Below are 13757 nucleotides of genomic sequence, written 5' to 3' on the forward strand. Positions count from 1 at the left end.
GGAAAATGGACCACAAACAAAGCTGCGTAGTTTTAATATAAAAAGTTACCTGAGTTCCAAGTTGTGACGTCGTCTGATACCTTTCCCATTTAGCCATTACATCGCATATTTTTTCGTCCAATAAAAGACTTCTTTCCGAGTTTCCGATTACTTCATAAATGGAATATCCTTTGGATTTATCATGTAATCCGATTTTTTTTTTTATAATTTCCAATACTTCATGGGTTGTAGAGCTTGGTTGAAATTCAATTGAATAATACTGTCCGTCCATAAAATAAAACTTTGAATAACAAGGTCTGCGATTAGTTGTACACAAAATTTCCTGACCGCTTGGGGTCCACTGACGGCGCCTTGTCCCTTGGGTTCTAAAAAAACACTTTAAAAAGAAAAGTTGTATAAACATTTTTTAAAATTATTTTTATTTCTGTTAAATACTTTACTATTTATGTTACTATTATGACTAAACCAGTCGACGCACGTATATAAGATATTGAAAAGGCATGATTATGATATCTTTTACGCCTTAGCTGATGAGACCCAATCGATATTCCCTGCCTATCATGCGATCGGATCCAGTTTTTGCCTAAAGTGTGAAACTATGCCTTACATTACCAAAGGTATTTTTCTTGGCAATCCGGCCAGTTATGTTGGCAGACTAAGGATCCGGCGGGTTACATGCACGGTTTGAGTTAGAAGTCGAATCCGGGAACAAGCGACCAGTTGATATTACCAAAGCTATTGAATTCTTTGATGTTGAGATGTTTTCCTCAAAAAATTTTGAGCTAAAATAAAGTGTGCTAGACACAAGATCTTATTACGGTCCAGGAACCGACATAGCGACTAGCTCGAGGAAAAACTGTCGGGGGCAGAAAAGAGAAATAACTCACATCACAGGCTTTCAGGAGGACTGTTGAGAAGGTGGCGGATCCGAACACTGGGTACGATCATATCAAAGTCTACGCTTGTTGTTCTACTGTGTCTGCTATAGATAGGAATATGGCCGATTATCCGGGGCAACGTCAAGCTTCGTTAGCGAAGAACTGGCGGACAATATTGCTGCTCTAGAAAATGTTACAAGGACGACGCGGCAAGTTAGGTAAGCAGACGGTAGATGCGGCGGCAACTATCGACTGACTTTGAGCTTGCTGTCCTTACCGGGGTAGTGTTCTCGCTGGTGTTGGGTTGGAATTTCCTAACACAAGTCGGAACAGAAATAAAATGTGCCAGACACGGGATTATAATGCCGGCCAGAAACCGACAGACTTGATCACCATTGATCACAATGATGGACGAAAAACCAAATGCACCAAGATGCCAAGAATTCAAGAGGATATCAATGCAACGGTGGATGAGCTTTGTAATATTAGGTTCAGAACACACTCGAAGAGCCCGTATAGCTCCCCCATCGTAGTGATGAAAAAGGAGATAGGCAAGTGAAGGCTGTGCGTCGAGTTCAGGTAGATCAACCCAAAATCTATGGAAGAGGCCAACCCGACTTCTTGTGTGTAAGCCGTTTTGGTTTAAAAGATGGATACTGGCAAATTCCACGGAAAGAAAACAGCAGGCAGCTCATAGCCTTCACTCCAGCGAAGGAATGTGCAGAGGTCCGGAAAACGTTGAACCAGAAACTCCCAAAATGCTACTGGTACTAATAGACCAGTTTTCCAAGGGAAGTCAACTAGTGCCGCTGCACAGCGCAGCAGCCGTTTCCTTTCAAAACGCGTTCAGGAAACGCACTGTCGCAAAGTATGGTACCCCGAAGGATCCTATAAAGTTTTCTGGCCGACATGGATATTAGACATCACCATACACTAGACTATTCTAAAAAGGCAATCGACGGCAGGTTTGGGTAACGTGGTATGTGCCAAGAAGCACAACCAATAAAAAGCTGGCAAAAGATTCGCCGCGAAACCGGCCTTAGATACGACGGGCCGTATCAAGTTGTTGATTACGCCTCGCCGTTGATCTGCAAAATACGCCACACAAGCACAAAGAAAATGCGGACATCCACGTAACTGAACTTAATCAACAACAAACACAAAGCCCAGACGAGCAACAGCAGCACACAAACGCCACAGCTGATTAACAACATGTACATTGATCCAGACTCCGAGCTAACAGGTCATTCCCCAGAGTCAAGCATGATTACGCCATGTAGAAAGGAGAGGAACCAGATTTTGCAAGAGCCAGAGTTATCCGAGACTACGCCAAGTAGCGAGGTTGTAGGTGTGTTGGGTAGGTTGGGGTACCAGGATATGAACAATGATACATGTAAGCCTAAGCACAATCATAGTATGTGGATGGCTTATAGTATGTCAAAGTCATCTGAAGGATTCATTCGTCTCCCGTCAAAACCAGTACTGTAGCCAGCCGGAAAATCAAAACGTACAACGACGAGCACTTTCAATTTTTATTTCAATCAAATAAAAAGAATAAAATCGTTGGCAAACGCTGGAGGAAAAACACAGAAAAATACACAGAAAAAAATTATTAGGCAGAGAATGAGTCCACAGCTAAGTTATCGAAATCTGATGGGTATCGTTACCTAATGGATCCAAATGGAGAAACGACGGTAACGGAATGCAAGTTCAGCATGAAACAACTTCGCGGGAAAATTTTAGACTCATGGAAAAGATATGCAAACTGATTCAAAGACTTGCGCTGTAGCGTCGAGGAATGATCGAGAGAGCTAATCGTCGGAGACATCAAGGAGACTTAAAGACTACAGGATACACGAGGATAAAAGCCGGAGGAGAATCGAGATTAAATGGTTTCGAGAAAAAAGGGGAAATGTAGCAGTGGCAATAATTCAAAATGGCTGCTGGCGTCCGCATACGCGGCGAGTTGTCACGGAGTAACGGTAAGGCGAAAAGAGTTCGGAAAGAGTTCGGAAAGAAAGAGTTGGAAAACTCTAGTTTACACTCAAAAAATTTTTGCTTTAAAACCACTTTTCTAGACGAAAATGTTCTTCCTGTACACGCTGGTATCACTGACATGTTTTTTGGATGTGGCTTGATTAAAGAGCTAATACCACAGAACCAAATTATCAAACCGTTTGACAGTTGAAACAATCTAAAAGTAGACCGATTTACCTTTCCGAGGACTTGTAATTTCTTGGAATCGGACTTCAATTTAGTTAGTTATTAACCAAGCAAGTTACCCAAATTACATTTTTTCTATTTTTTTTACAAAGTTTTACTAACTTATGACTTAAGACAGCGCTATGGCTGGTTTAGTAGAAGTATTCAATTTCATTACTTCACTTTTTTCCTCGAAGAAAGGATTACTGATGTCAATTTCTACACATTAATGGAGTTGTTAAAGGACTAAAATCTGCATTCACTAGATTAATAAACTTTATTATGCATGCGGAAGTTATATATTCAGCGGAAGAAAAGGCAGAGATATACCGCTGTCTTTATTATACCCTATTCAACAGTATTTTGGCTTAGAAGCGAAAAATGTAGATAAACCATGCACTCCCAAGTCTGTACGCGGCACATGTACATCTCGGCTAACCTCTTTTCGAATTGGAAAGAGATGCCATTTCTCATTTACAAGACTAGTTGTTTTTTTTTGGTTTGCCTGGGATCGGAACAGGATTTTAATACCAGTTATTCGTAGAGTAAATGGTCATAAGTATGATATGTAACAGGTAGAAGGAATCGTTTCCGACCCTATAGAGTAAATATATTCTTGATCATTTAGCCATGTCTGTCTGTCCGTCTGCCTGTCTGTCCATCTGTTTGAACGCTGTGTTCTCGGAAACTATCAAAGCTAGAAATTTGGGACTTGGCATGTAGATTCGAGAGCTTCTTTCGCAGCGCAAGCTAGTTTCTCCTTCAGAGACTCCTTAAAGAGAACTACATCATCGATCGAGAGGTTGGGTGTTGAAGTGGTCCATTTCGGACGTTGTTGCAGAGTAATCAGATACTCCTGATGCCATTTCTTCCAGAATCCTTGAAGCATAGCTTGCTTGCTTTGCCAATATCGTAATCGGAAAACAGGGATGTGGCTTAAGTCAGATCTGGCACGGTCGTTAACGGTTGTCCAATTAAGAAGTGGGCGGGTTATAAGTAGTTGTTTTCGGTAACAGATGTGTAGCATAAGGGGCGTGAATTAATCACTGCGCTGATTTGAGAAGGCAAGGTGTGCATCTGTTCGTTGCGTTGAATTGCCGGTGACTCGGCGCAGACGCAGTTTGACACAGCGAACTGCCGACTCCCATTTCCCTCCCCAATGAGGAACTCTAGGGGGAATGAGTACCCACTGAATTCCATCATCCGCCAGTGTGGATGTGATGATGTCCTTGTGTCGTTGTGATGAAAGCAATTCTTGCATTTCGTTGAGGGATCGCTTAGCTCCAATAAAGTTTGTTCCGTTGTCGCTTTAGTTCTTGCTACACTTGCCACGTAGGGATATGAAGCGCCGCAAGGCAGCCAAGAAGGTTTCTGTTGTCAGGTCTCCAGAATCTCTGACGAACGATTACAAACAGGGAAGAAACGCCAGGGTGAAGATTTACTTGGTGCTCGTGTTCCAGGATCATTGCCTCTCGGGACAATGGCGATTCGTTCAGTCGTCCGCCTACCCTCAGCAGGTCGTTTTCGTCCATCATTGGTGCAAGTTTGACCAGCTGCGATCGGCTTCTTAGGGGTTTCTTGGCAAGGAGCAATTGATAGTCCTCGTGGAAACAGCGCTGCGCGTGTTTTATACAAATGATCCTTGCTGCCTTAATCTCTTCAAATGTAAGATCTCTAGAGGCCTTATCGCAGGATGGATTTTGTGTACGTTGAATGAATCGCTTCACATAGGCCACAATGTGAACGAGCTTGAGCCAAGAAAAAACTCGTGCGATCAGCTCATCGAGTGGATGAACCTGAGCTGCAACAGCCAACTGGCGACGATTGTGCGTCGGTATCATCCGCTTGAATGATTGAGGTATTCGATACCCATTTCCCTAGTTCTGGCACGACATCAGCTGACATCTTGGTTTCGACGTAGTTCATTCTCATTGTTTGACCCAGTAAGAACATCATCGACATAAAAATCCTCCAGTAGGATTTTTGAAGCATTCGGGTTGTCGGAGTTGTTCCAGCACTCGTACCGCCAGGAAGGGTGCACATGACGTTCCGTAGGTTACAGTGCACATTTGAAAATGCTTGATCGGATCGGATGGATCCTCTCCTCAAACGATCTTCTGGTAGTTTCTGTGCTTTTCGTTAACCCATATTTTCCAGACATTTTATTTATGTCCGCTGAGAATGCGAACTTGTACATTGGAAAGCGTAGGCACACAACAAATAAATCGCGTTGGATCGCCTAACCATTGACGTCGCGAAAGGATCCATCAAAAAACACTCGCAGTTTTCGGCCTAGCACTAGGTGATGGGGAAGAAAGAACTGATTTCCAGTAGCGATTTTCTCTAGCGGCACCTCACGCATGTGTCCCACATTGATGTACTCCCGCATAAAGTATACGTACTGTTTCCGCAGCTTCGGCCAAAGAGCTTGTGGGATAGCTCGGAGGGCGCCAAGCTGAAGGCTACCGAACGGGTCGCAGGTTGCGGATAGCGAGCGCCCTCTCCAGGGTAGCTACGAATAAGCGTGGAAGTTGGACACGGCCCGGCTACCGCCAAGCCCCCGACACTAAGCGTAAATAAGTAGCCCCGGAGCTGCAACAGCCAGTGCAGTCAAACAGTTTGTCTTGACTTCTCCTTGAATGCGTTTGTCTGAAAGAAATAAACCAAATCGTGAATCGTTCAACTTTACCAGGTATTGAGCCTTGTCCTGTAGCCACAAAGGTCCATTCCACCACAAATGGAAGTCCATGAGGTCAGCAGCCATCAGACCCCTGGAAGCACAGTCAGCTGGGTTTGATTTGGAGTCATGCCGCCAGGCCTTCCTAGGAATAGTGTCAAGAATTTTGAAGGTTCTGTTTCCAACAAACGTCTTTAGTTGGGTTGGTGCAAAGGATAACCAGGAGAGCACTGTTGATGAGTCGGACTAGGCAAAAACAGTTATGTTCTTGTGGCGCATTCCAGAAGAGATCGAACGAATGAGTTGGCTTAGAAGAAGTGCTGCGCAAAGCTCCAGGCGTGGCAAGGATTGTTGTTTTAGTGGCGCCACCCTTGTCTTCGCAACCACAAGAGACACCGAGATGGATCCGTTGTCATTTGTAACACTGCTGTATACCACAGCAGCATACGCCTTGGTTGAGGCATCCGAAAATCCGTGAGGCTCGATATTGTCTGCGTCGTTGGCAGAGTGTCTAGATCTGCTCTCCACTTCATCCCAATCCAAGTTTAAGAGCCAGAGTTTTGGGAAATAATCTTAAACTGGATTACAATGAGTGCCAAGAGTCCGAGAGGATCAAATGTCCTGGAGACGTCGGACAAGACTTGTCTCTTTGTGATTTGCCGCAAGACCTAAGTTTTACGTTAAAATGTCTTTTTCAGGATGCCAGTATAGTCCGAGGACCTTAACTGGCGACGATTGTGCGTCGGTATCATCCGCTTGAATGATTGAGGTATTCGATACCCATTTCCCTAGTTCCAGATTTGCGCACGACATCAGCTGACATCTTGGTTTCGACGTAGTTCATTCTCATTGTTTGACCCAGTAAGAACATCATCGACATAAAAATCCTCCAGTAGGATTTTTGAAGCATTCGGGTTGTCGGAGTTGTTCCAGCACTCGTACCGCCAGGAAGGGTGCACATGACGTTCCGTAGGTTACAGTGCACATTTGAAAATGCTTGATCGGATCGGATGGATCCTCTCTTCAAACGATCTTCTGGTAGTTTCTGTGTTTTTCGTTAACCCATATTTTCCAGACATTTTATTTATGTCCGCTGAGAATGCGAGCTTGTACATTGGAAAGCGTAGGCACACAACAAATAAATCGCGTTGGATACTGGGCCCTATGAAAAGAGTGTCATTTAAGGCCTAACCATTGACGTCGCGAAAGGATCCATCAAAAAACACTCGCAGTTTTCGGCCTAGCACTAGGTGATGGGGAAGAAAGAACTGATTTCCAGTAGCGATTTTCTCTAGCGGCACCTCACGCATGTGTCCCACATTGATGTACTCCCGCATAAAGTATACGTACTGTGTCCGCAGCTTCGGCCAAAGAGCTAGTGGGATAGCTCGGAGGGCGCCAAGCTGAAGGCTACCGAACGGGTCGCAGGTTGCGGATAGCGAGCGCCCTCTCCAGGGTAGCTACGAATAAGCGTGGAAGTTGGACACGGCCCGGCTACCGCCAAGCCCCCGACACTAAGCGTAAATAAGTAGCCCCGGACACTCAGCGGGTATCTGCGCCGTAGCAGTACCGACGTCGCGCTTGTGCTGCCGCCTCCGACAAGTAGCTCACACATACCCCCTTCCCACAATCTTTGAACGTTCTTCTTCCCTACCCACACAACTCATCTCACCCCGAGAGTGAGTCAATCTGGCTGGGAGTCATCAAAAAACTCAGTCTCAAACGGTGAGCTCAGGCAAGTGGCGACCGCCTGTTCTAAGTCAGTCTTACCCGGGTACAGCGCATCTCTGGCCGGGTGGACCTGTCCCTTCTCCGCAGCTCGTGGGATTTAACATGGAGAATTTAATTAATAACAACAAAAAGATAACAGCTCCAAAAAAGAGCCCTACGACGACAAGAAGAGCAAGATCACGGCTCCGAATACCCTAGTTCATGTGACGTCTACCCCTGCCAAGGCCAGCGAACAACGCAGCCGGCTAAGCCCAACTCACCATAACGACAATCCAAAGCCTCCCACCAGCGTAAGTGTGGCTAACCAGCTACTCCATCCTGAGGGGATCGCCAAAGCCGGTCTCGTGGTGAGTACCAGGACAAAGGAGTTCAAGAGGATACCACCTAACCAGGCAGGACCTCTTGGACGTAAGAAAGCTTTCCGGATCCTCAAACGGCTCCAATCCAATCCACTCATATCCAAGAGGACATAGCCTGGGCAAAGGCGGTAATCCCAGACTTCGCTATGACCACCAGCAACAGCAACAAGCGAGGGAGGTCGATGAAGACAGCTCAACCAGCGAGCAAGAAGGCCAGAGTAACCAACCGCAGCACATGGTCGAGATCCTTTGCTGAAGTAGTAAAGGTTCGGAAGATCATTGGAGTCATCGACCAGAGCGATGAAGGCGGAAGGATCCCAAGGAACCATTGGGGTCTGGTTAGACGGGTCCTTGCGTCAGTGGCCTTGCTGGACGAAAACCCAGGTCCGCCACCCGATTGCACAGATGAAGGGTGGTACCAGGGCAACGTTAAGTTGATCGCCTGTGAAGACGAGAGATCGGCAGCACATTGCTAGGCCGCCATTAATTATTAAGGTCGGAGAGGTCTACCCCGGGGCCAAGTTGGCAGTTTGCGAGGCCGCAGAGCGAGGGTGTGGCTGCCGTCGGAGCCCTCGGAACCAGGGGCTATACTCAGCCTGCTGACTAGGCTCAACCCGAAGCTTCCGACAGACGGTTGGAAGGTGGTCAATCCTGTCAAACGTGGTAATCCTCTTGAACCAAGCCTGCTTGGAACCCCCCGCAGCCTAACAAAACCGGGTGAACTACGGGTTCGATAAGGTGCAACTACGCATCTACGACACAAATAAGCTAGCGGCAGACAACCTGGCTGCCTATGCGTCATACAAACCCCAGAGCGACGACGAATTGGAGCATGAGGAGGCCACCCTCACTGGCTACTTGTCAACCGACTCGGAGGTGACAGAGAGCCTGAAGCAGCTGTGCACTCAGGACATAGCCCGAACAGGGCGTACTGTTCTCCAGGACATAGCGGAGGAAGCGGAGGGTACCCAGCCCGACCACGGTCCTAAAGATGGTGCAGTTCCTGCAGATTAACCTGCACCATAGCAAGGCAGCATCCGCTGCCCTCCTCACCCGCTTGGCAACAGGCAACATAGACGTAGTCCCCATTCAAGAGCCATGGATTGTTAGTAACAAAATCTGTGGCTTATCAACCCCCCTATACAAGCTATTTTACACAGACACACTTTAACACATTTCTTATTCCACAGTTTAGAGAAGGCGACCTCACCACGGTCAGACTGGAGCTAAACGAAAACAGTAATCACACCATAGCATCATTCTATCTGGCTCACGACTACGAAGGTCCTCTACCAAACACCACTACACTACAGCTCATACATACACACTCATCTAAGGAACTCATCCTGCATGGGGACGCTAACTCACACCACACGCAATGGGGAAGTACAAACACAAGCGAAAGGGGTGAGTTACTCTACGACTATCTTCTTCAATCAAATCTATTTATCTGCAACAATGGTAATGACCCAACCTTCATCACTAGAAATAGGAGGAAAGTTCTAGACATTACACTAATATCTGATACCCAATTTAACCAGCTAGAAGCGTGGAAGGTGGGGATCGAGCGCTCATTCTCAGACCACCGATACATAGAATTTACAATAACTCTAGACTGTCCTCCCGCCGAGAACATTACTAATCTAAGATTAACCAACTGGGGATACTACAAAAATCTCATCAACAAGAACCTACACGCTCCACCGACGCACGTACGCAACGGTCAAGAATTAGATAGCCTTAAAAAGTGCTTGCTGAAGCAGAACAGTCGAAGCAAAGCACAAACCACCATGGTGGAACGCAACCCTGGCGAACCTTAAAAGAGAGCGTAGAACTTACTTCAATACAGCTAAATACAACAAAAGCAAATCTACCTGGAATTTGTACCATACAAAACTAAGCCTATACAAAAAGGAAATTAAAATATCAAAACAAAGAGCTTGGGCTAATTTCTGCAGTAGCATAGAATCTACTGCGGAAGCATCCAGACTCAGAAGAATTTTAGCAAAATCTCCAGCAACCATTGGCTATCTAAAAATCAATGCTGACAGCTGGACGGAAAACAGTCAGGAAACCCTTGAACTACTGTTGGACGCCCACTTCCCTAAGAAACCTATGTAGTGGAAGACCTCTTCATAGAGGAGAACTTAGACGACCAGAGTATAGACAACATCTCAAACCCTGGCCGCATTCAGTGGTCTGTTAACTCTTTTAAGCTCTTCAAATCCCCCGGCCAGATGGGTTCTTCCGGCCCACCTACAACGGGCACTAGATATTTCCCTACTCTGGCTGACAGCCATCTTCTACGGCTACCTTGCTCTAAACCATATTCCCACAAGGTGGCTGGACGTTAAGGTAATTTGTATACCGAAAGCCGGCACACCCTCCCACACCAACCCAAAGGACTTCCTCCTGATTACTCTCTTCCTTCTTGTTGAAGACCCTGGAAAGGATAATTGACACCCATACCAGGCTAACCGTCAACCAAAGCCAACTCTCTGACGCACAGCACGCGTACCGTAAGGGTAGATCAACAGATACCGCCCTCCACTCTCTAGTATCCAGTATAGAAAGGAATACTCTCCAAGCCGAAGTCATGGCAATTCAATTCTCTTAACGAGATGGCCACTCATCTGATCATCATATGGGTGCCTGGACATCGCAATATTGAGTGCAACTGCATAGCAGGGACAACCGCCGACATCCTTCGCGATAAGGACACGGTGGACAGAGACTGTACACACTTTCCAACAACCGTTGGAATTCAATCTCAACTTGCCACAATTCTAGACTAACATGGCCAAACTTCAACTCGAAAAGAACAAAAACTCTCCTACAATGTAGAAGAGATTACATCTCAACTCTCCTAAGTGCCCTCACGGGCCACTGTCTTATAGGGACTCATGCGCACAGGCTGGGACTCAGTAACCACGACATCTGCCGCAGCTGCAAACAGATAGACGAAAATGAGAGCATCGAACACCTCCTATGCTTCTGCCCAGCGCATAACCTAAAGCGCTTCCAAACCCTAGGTAGCTACACACTTCAGAACCTTGCGGCGCCGAACCGGCGTAAGCATCCAGCAGATCTTATGTTTCGTAAGAAGAACAAAATACTTCGCGAAAGCAAATAACCCATGAGCTAGGGAAAAAGATCTAATCATCATTACTATCTAATCTCCAACCACTTCTACCTAACCTAACCTACAACACTTTACGGAATATGAAAAAGGTATCGAATTAGGAATACAAATGACAAGATTGGGACTATTTAATCCAAAACTATTAAAACACGATTATTTAAAATATATGAACCCTGAGAAATTGTTGAAAATCAAAACTTCCACTTGGCATAAACAGACACAAGTGAAATTTTGATTATTTCCAACATTCCTTCAGAGATAGTCAAATCTCCCGTTTTTGAAATTATTCCTTATCCCGGTGAAAATAACAATATATTAACAGAAAATATACTTAATATATATTTCCTATATAAAGATAAAATATTTAATAAAGAAACAGGGACAATTGTAATTGATGATTATATAAATTGAATATTTAGACCTTAAAACACTGAATGCAAATATACTAAAACTTATAAAAATTTCCAAATTAATTATGTTGAACCCAATGTTTTATTGACATGGAATATCCCTAAAACATTGTTGAATTAAAATTGCATTAATAAATTTCTACAGTCGGAAGTAACCTCGCTAAAATCCTTAGTTGTTCAATACAATTAGATGAATTCACTCTTTCAAATTCAATGTTAGATTACGCACAGAGTGTTTATATAAATAATAATATAACAAAATGGGAACCATTGTCTTATATTCAAACAAAAGAAGTAATAGAATCACATACAAAATATTATAGTGTATTTCAAATAATCACTTTAACAACCTCTGTAATAATTATTATAAGCATTTTATTGTATTTCTGGTATAAATTTAAGAGCATACCAAGAAGACTTATTGTAAAATATATAAAACCAAAGGAAGAAACACCAAAAAGTACAGAATTTGTAAACGATTTACCCAATCAGAATAACATAGAAGAAAATGTAATGTTATACCCAAAACAATCCGCCTGAGGACAGGCCAAATTCAACGGATGGGGTAGTGACATATCCATATCACCTCATACTCCTATGTACACGTCACCACACCCACACATACATGCTCACATTACGCAGTCACCCTCGAGACACCCTCTAAAAAATAAGAACCCAAACTTAATTGTCAGCAAGCCAATGGAAAATTACCGAACTATAAGCAAGCCAGAGAAAAACAAGGAAGAACGCTATAGTCGAGTACCTCGACTATCATATACCAGTTACTCAGCTAAAGGGACCAAAGGGAAATGGAGATATGCAAGCAGCAAAGCGAGATTGAAATGCGCCAGCTACCGGCGATAGACAGATTTAAGCGCTATAGGCGTTAGAGTTGGCCAATACATTTCAGTTAAAATTTTTAAACTAGCATGAAAACTGTGGACGTCACAGGTTTGGGCGGTTTGTAGGCGTTAGAGTGGGCATGGCAAACATTTTTTTGCGTCAATCGATAGGTATTGATGAGAACAATACACTTCGTTTAATATTTTTAGTCTAGCATCAAAACTGTAGGAGCCACAGTTTTAGGCGGTTTGTGGGCGTAAAAGTGGGCGTGGCACATTGCTGAAACAAACTTGCGCTGCGTAAGAAGCTCAGGAATCTGCACGCCAAATCTCAATAGCCTAGCTCTTATAGCTTCCGAGATCTCAGCGTTCATCTCAGCGTTCTGTCCGTCTGTCCGTCCGTCCGGATGAACGCTGAGATCTCGGAAACTATAAGATCTAGGCTATTGAGATTTGGCGTGCAGATTCCTGAGCTTCTTGCGCAGCGCAAGTTTGTTTCGAAAATGTGCCACGCCCACTTTTACGCCCACAAGCCGCCCAAAACGGTGGATCCTACAGTGTTTATGCTTGAATAAAAATTTTAACTGAAATGTATTGTCCTCATCAATACCTATCGATTAACCAAAAAATGTTTGCCACGCCCACTTTAAAGCCCACAAGCCGCCAACAAACTTCAAAAAATCGTAAATATGAGCGCTGTTATCTCAGAAACTATAGAAGATAGAGAATTTTAGATGTATATTCCATAGCCTTGTACGCAGTGCAAATTTGTTACGCAAAGATGCCACGCCCACTTTAACGCCCACAAACGGCATAAGCCTGTGGCGCCCACAATTTTCATGCTAGAAAGAAATGTCAACTGGAATGTATTAGTCTCATCAATACGTATCGATTGACCCAAAAAAAGTTTGCCACGCCCACTCTAACGCCCATAACGCCTAAATCCGTCTACCGCCCACATAACCATATATTTTGATCGCGGGTAGGTTGCGCATGTCAATCTCGCTTTACTGCATGCATATCTCCATTTCCCCATGGGAAGCTGAGTAACGGGTATCTGATAGTCGAGGTACTCGACTATAGCGTTCTCCCTTGTTCCAGCGGCTTCGGAAGAGGAGGTTTTGTTGACGTATTTATAATTTTTATGGCTGAGTGAGCTGGAGTTAGTGGCCTTTTTTGCTTGAGACTTGAATCTTAAAAATCAAGTTCATTTTGTAGTTTTTGGGCAGTTGCCCAGGACGATGGTGGTTGTTTCTTTAACAATAGCCACTTTAAGTGCGCTATTCTTGTATTTATTTTATTCTTTACGCCCCCGCGTTTAGCCATAACTCCATCTCTACTCACTCAGTTTTTTCCATTAGCTTCCAGATTTTTTTCGTTTCTCCATTCCGATTTTCCGCCAGGTCATAAGATTTTTCCTCAATTTGTATTTAATACTTGGTTGTCCTTTGTCCTGCAATCTCCTGAGGTGCTGCAATCTTCGGATTGTCCGGTCACGGTCGCCATGTAATATCCA

General features: G+C 44.5%; 1 protein-coding gene across 7 annotated transcripts in view; it reads right to left on the minus strand.

Annotated features, from left to right (window-relative positions):
• The window catches only part of Myo81F (Myosin 81F), a 2624640-nt gene that overhangs the window by 81480 nt on the left and 2529403 nt on the right, over positions 1 to 13757 (minus strand). For 6 of the 7 annotated variants that reach the window (XM_070995757.1, XM_070995758.1, XM_070995760.1 and 3 more), the window contains one exon: positions 50 to 376. The exons of the other annotated variant lie outside the window; for it this stretch is intronic. In XM_070995757.1, coding sequence (XP_070851858.1) covers positions 50 to 376 — 327 coding nt within the window. The remainder of the gene's footprint in view (positions 1 to 49; positions 377 to 13757) is intronic. 7 annotated transcript variants of the gene reach the window in all.

Source organism: Drosophila suzukii, chromosome 3 (genome assembly GCF_043229965.1).
Source record: "Drosophila suzukii chromosome 3, CBGP_Dsuzu_IsoJpt1.0, whole genome shotgun sequence".
Taxonomy (NCBI): Eukaryota; Metazoa; Arthropoda; class Insecta; order Diptera; family Drosophilidae; genus Drosophila; species Drosophila suzukii.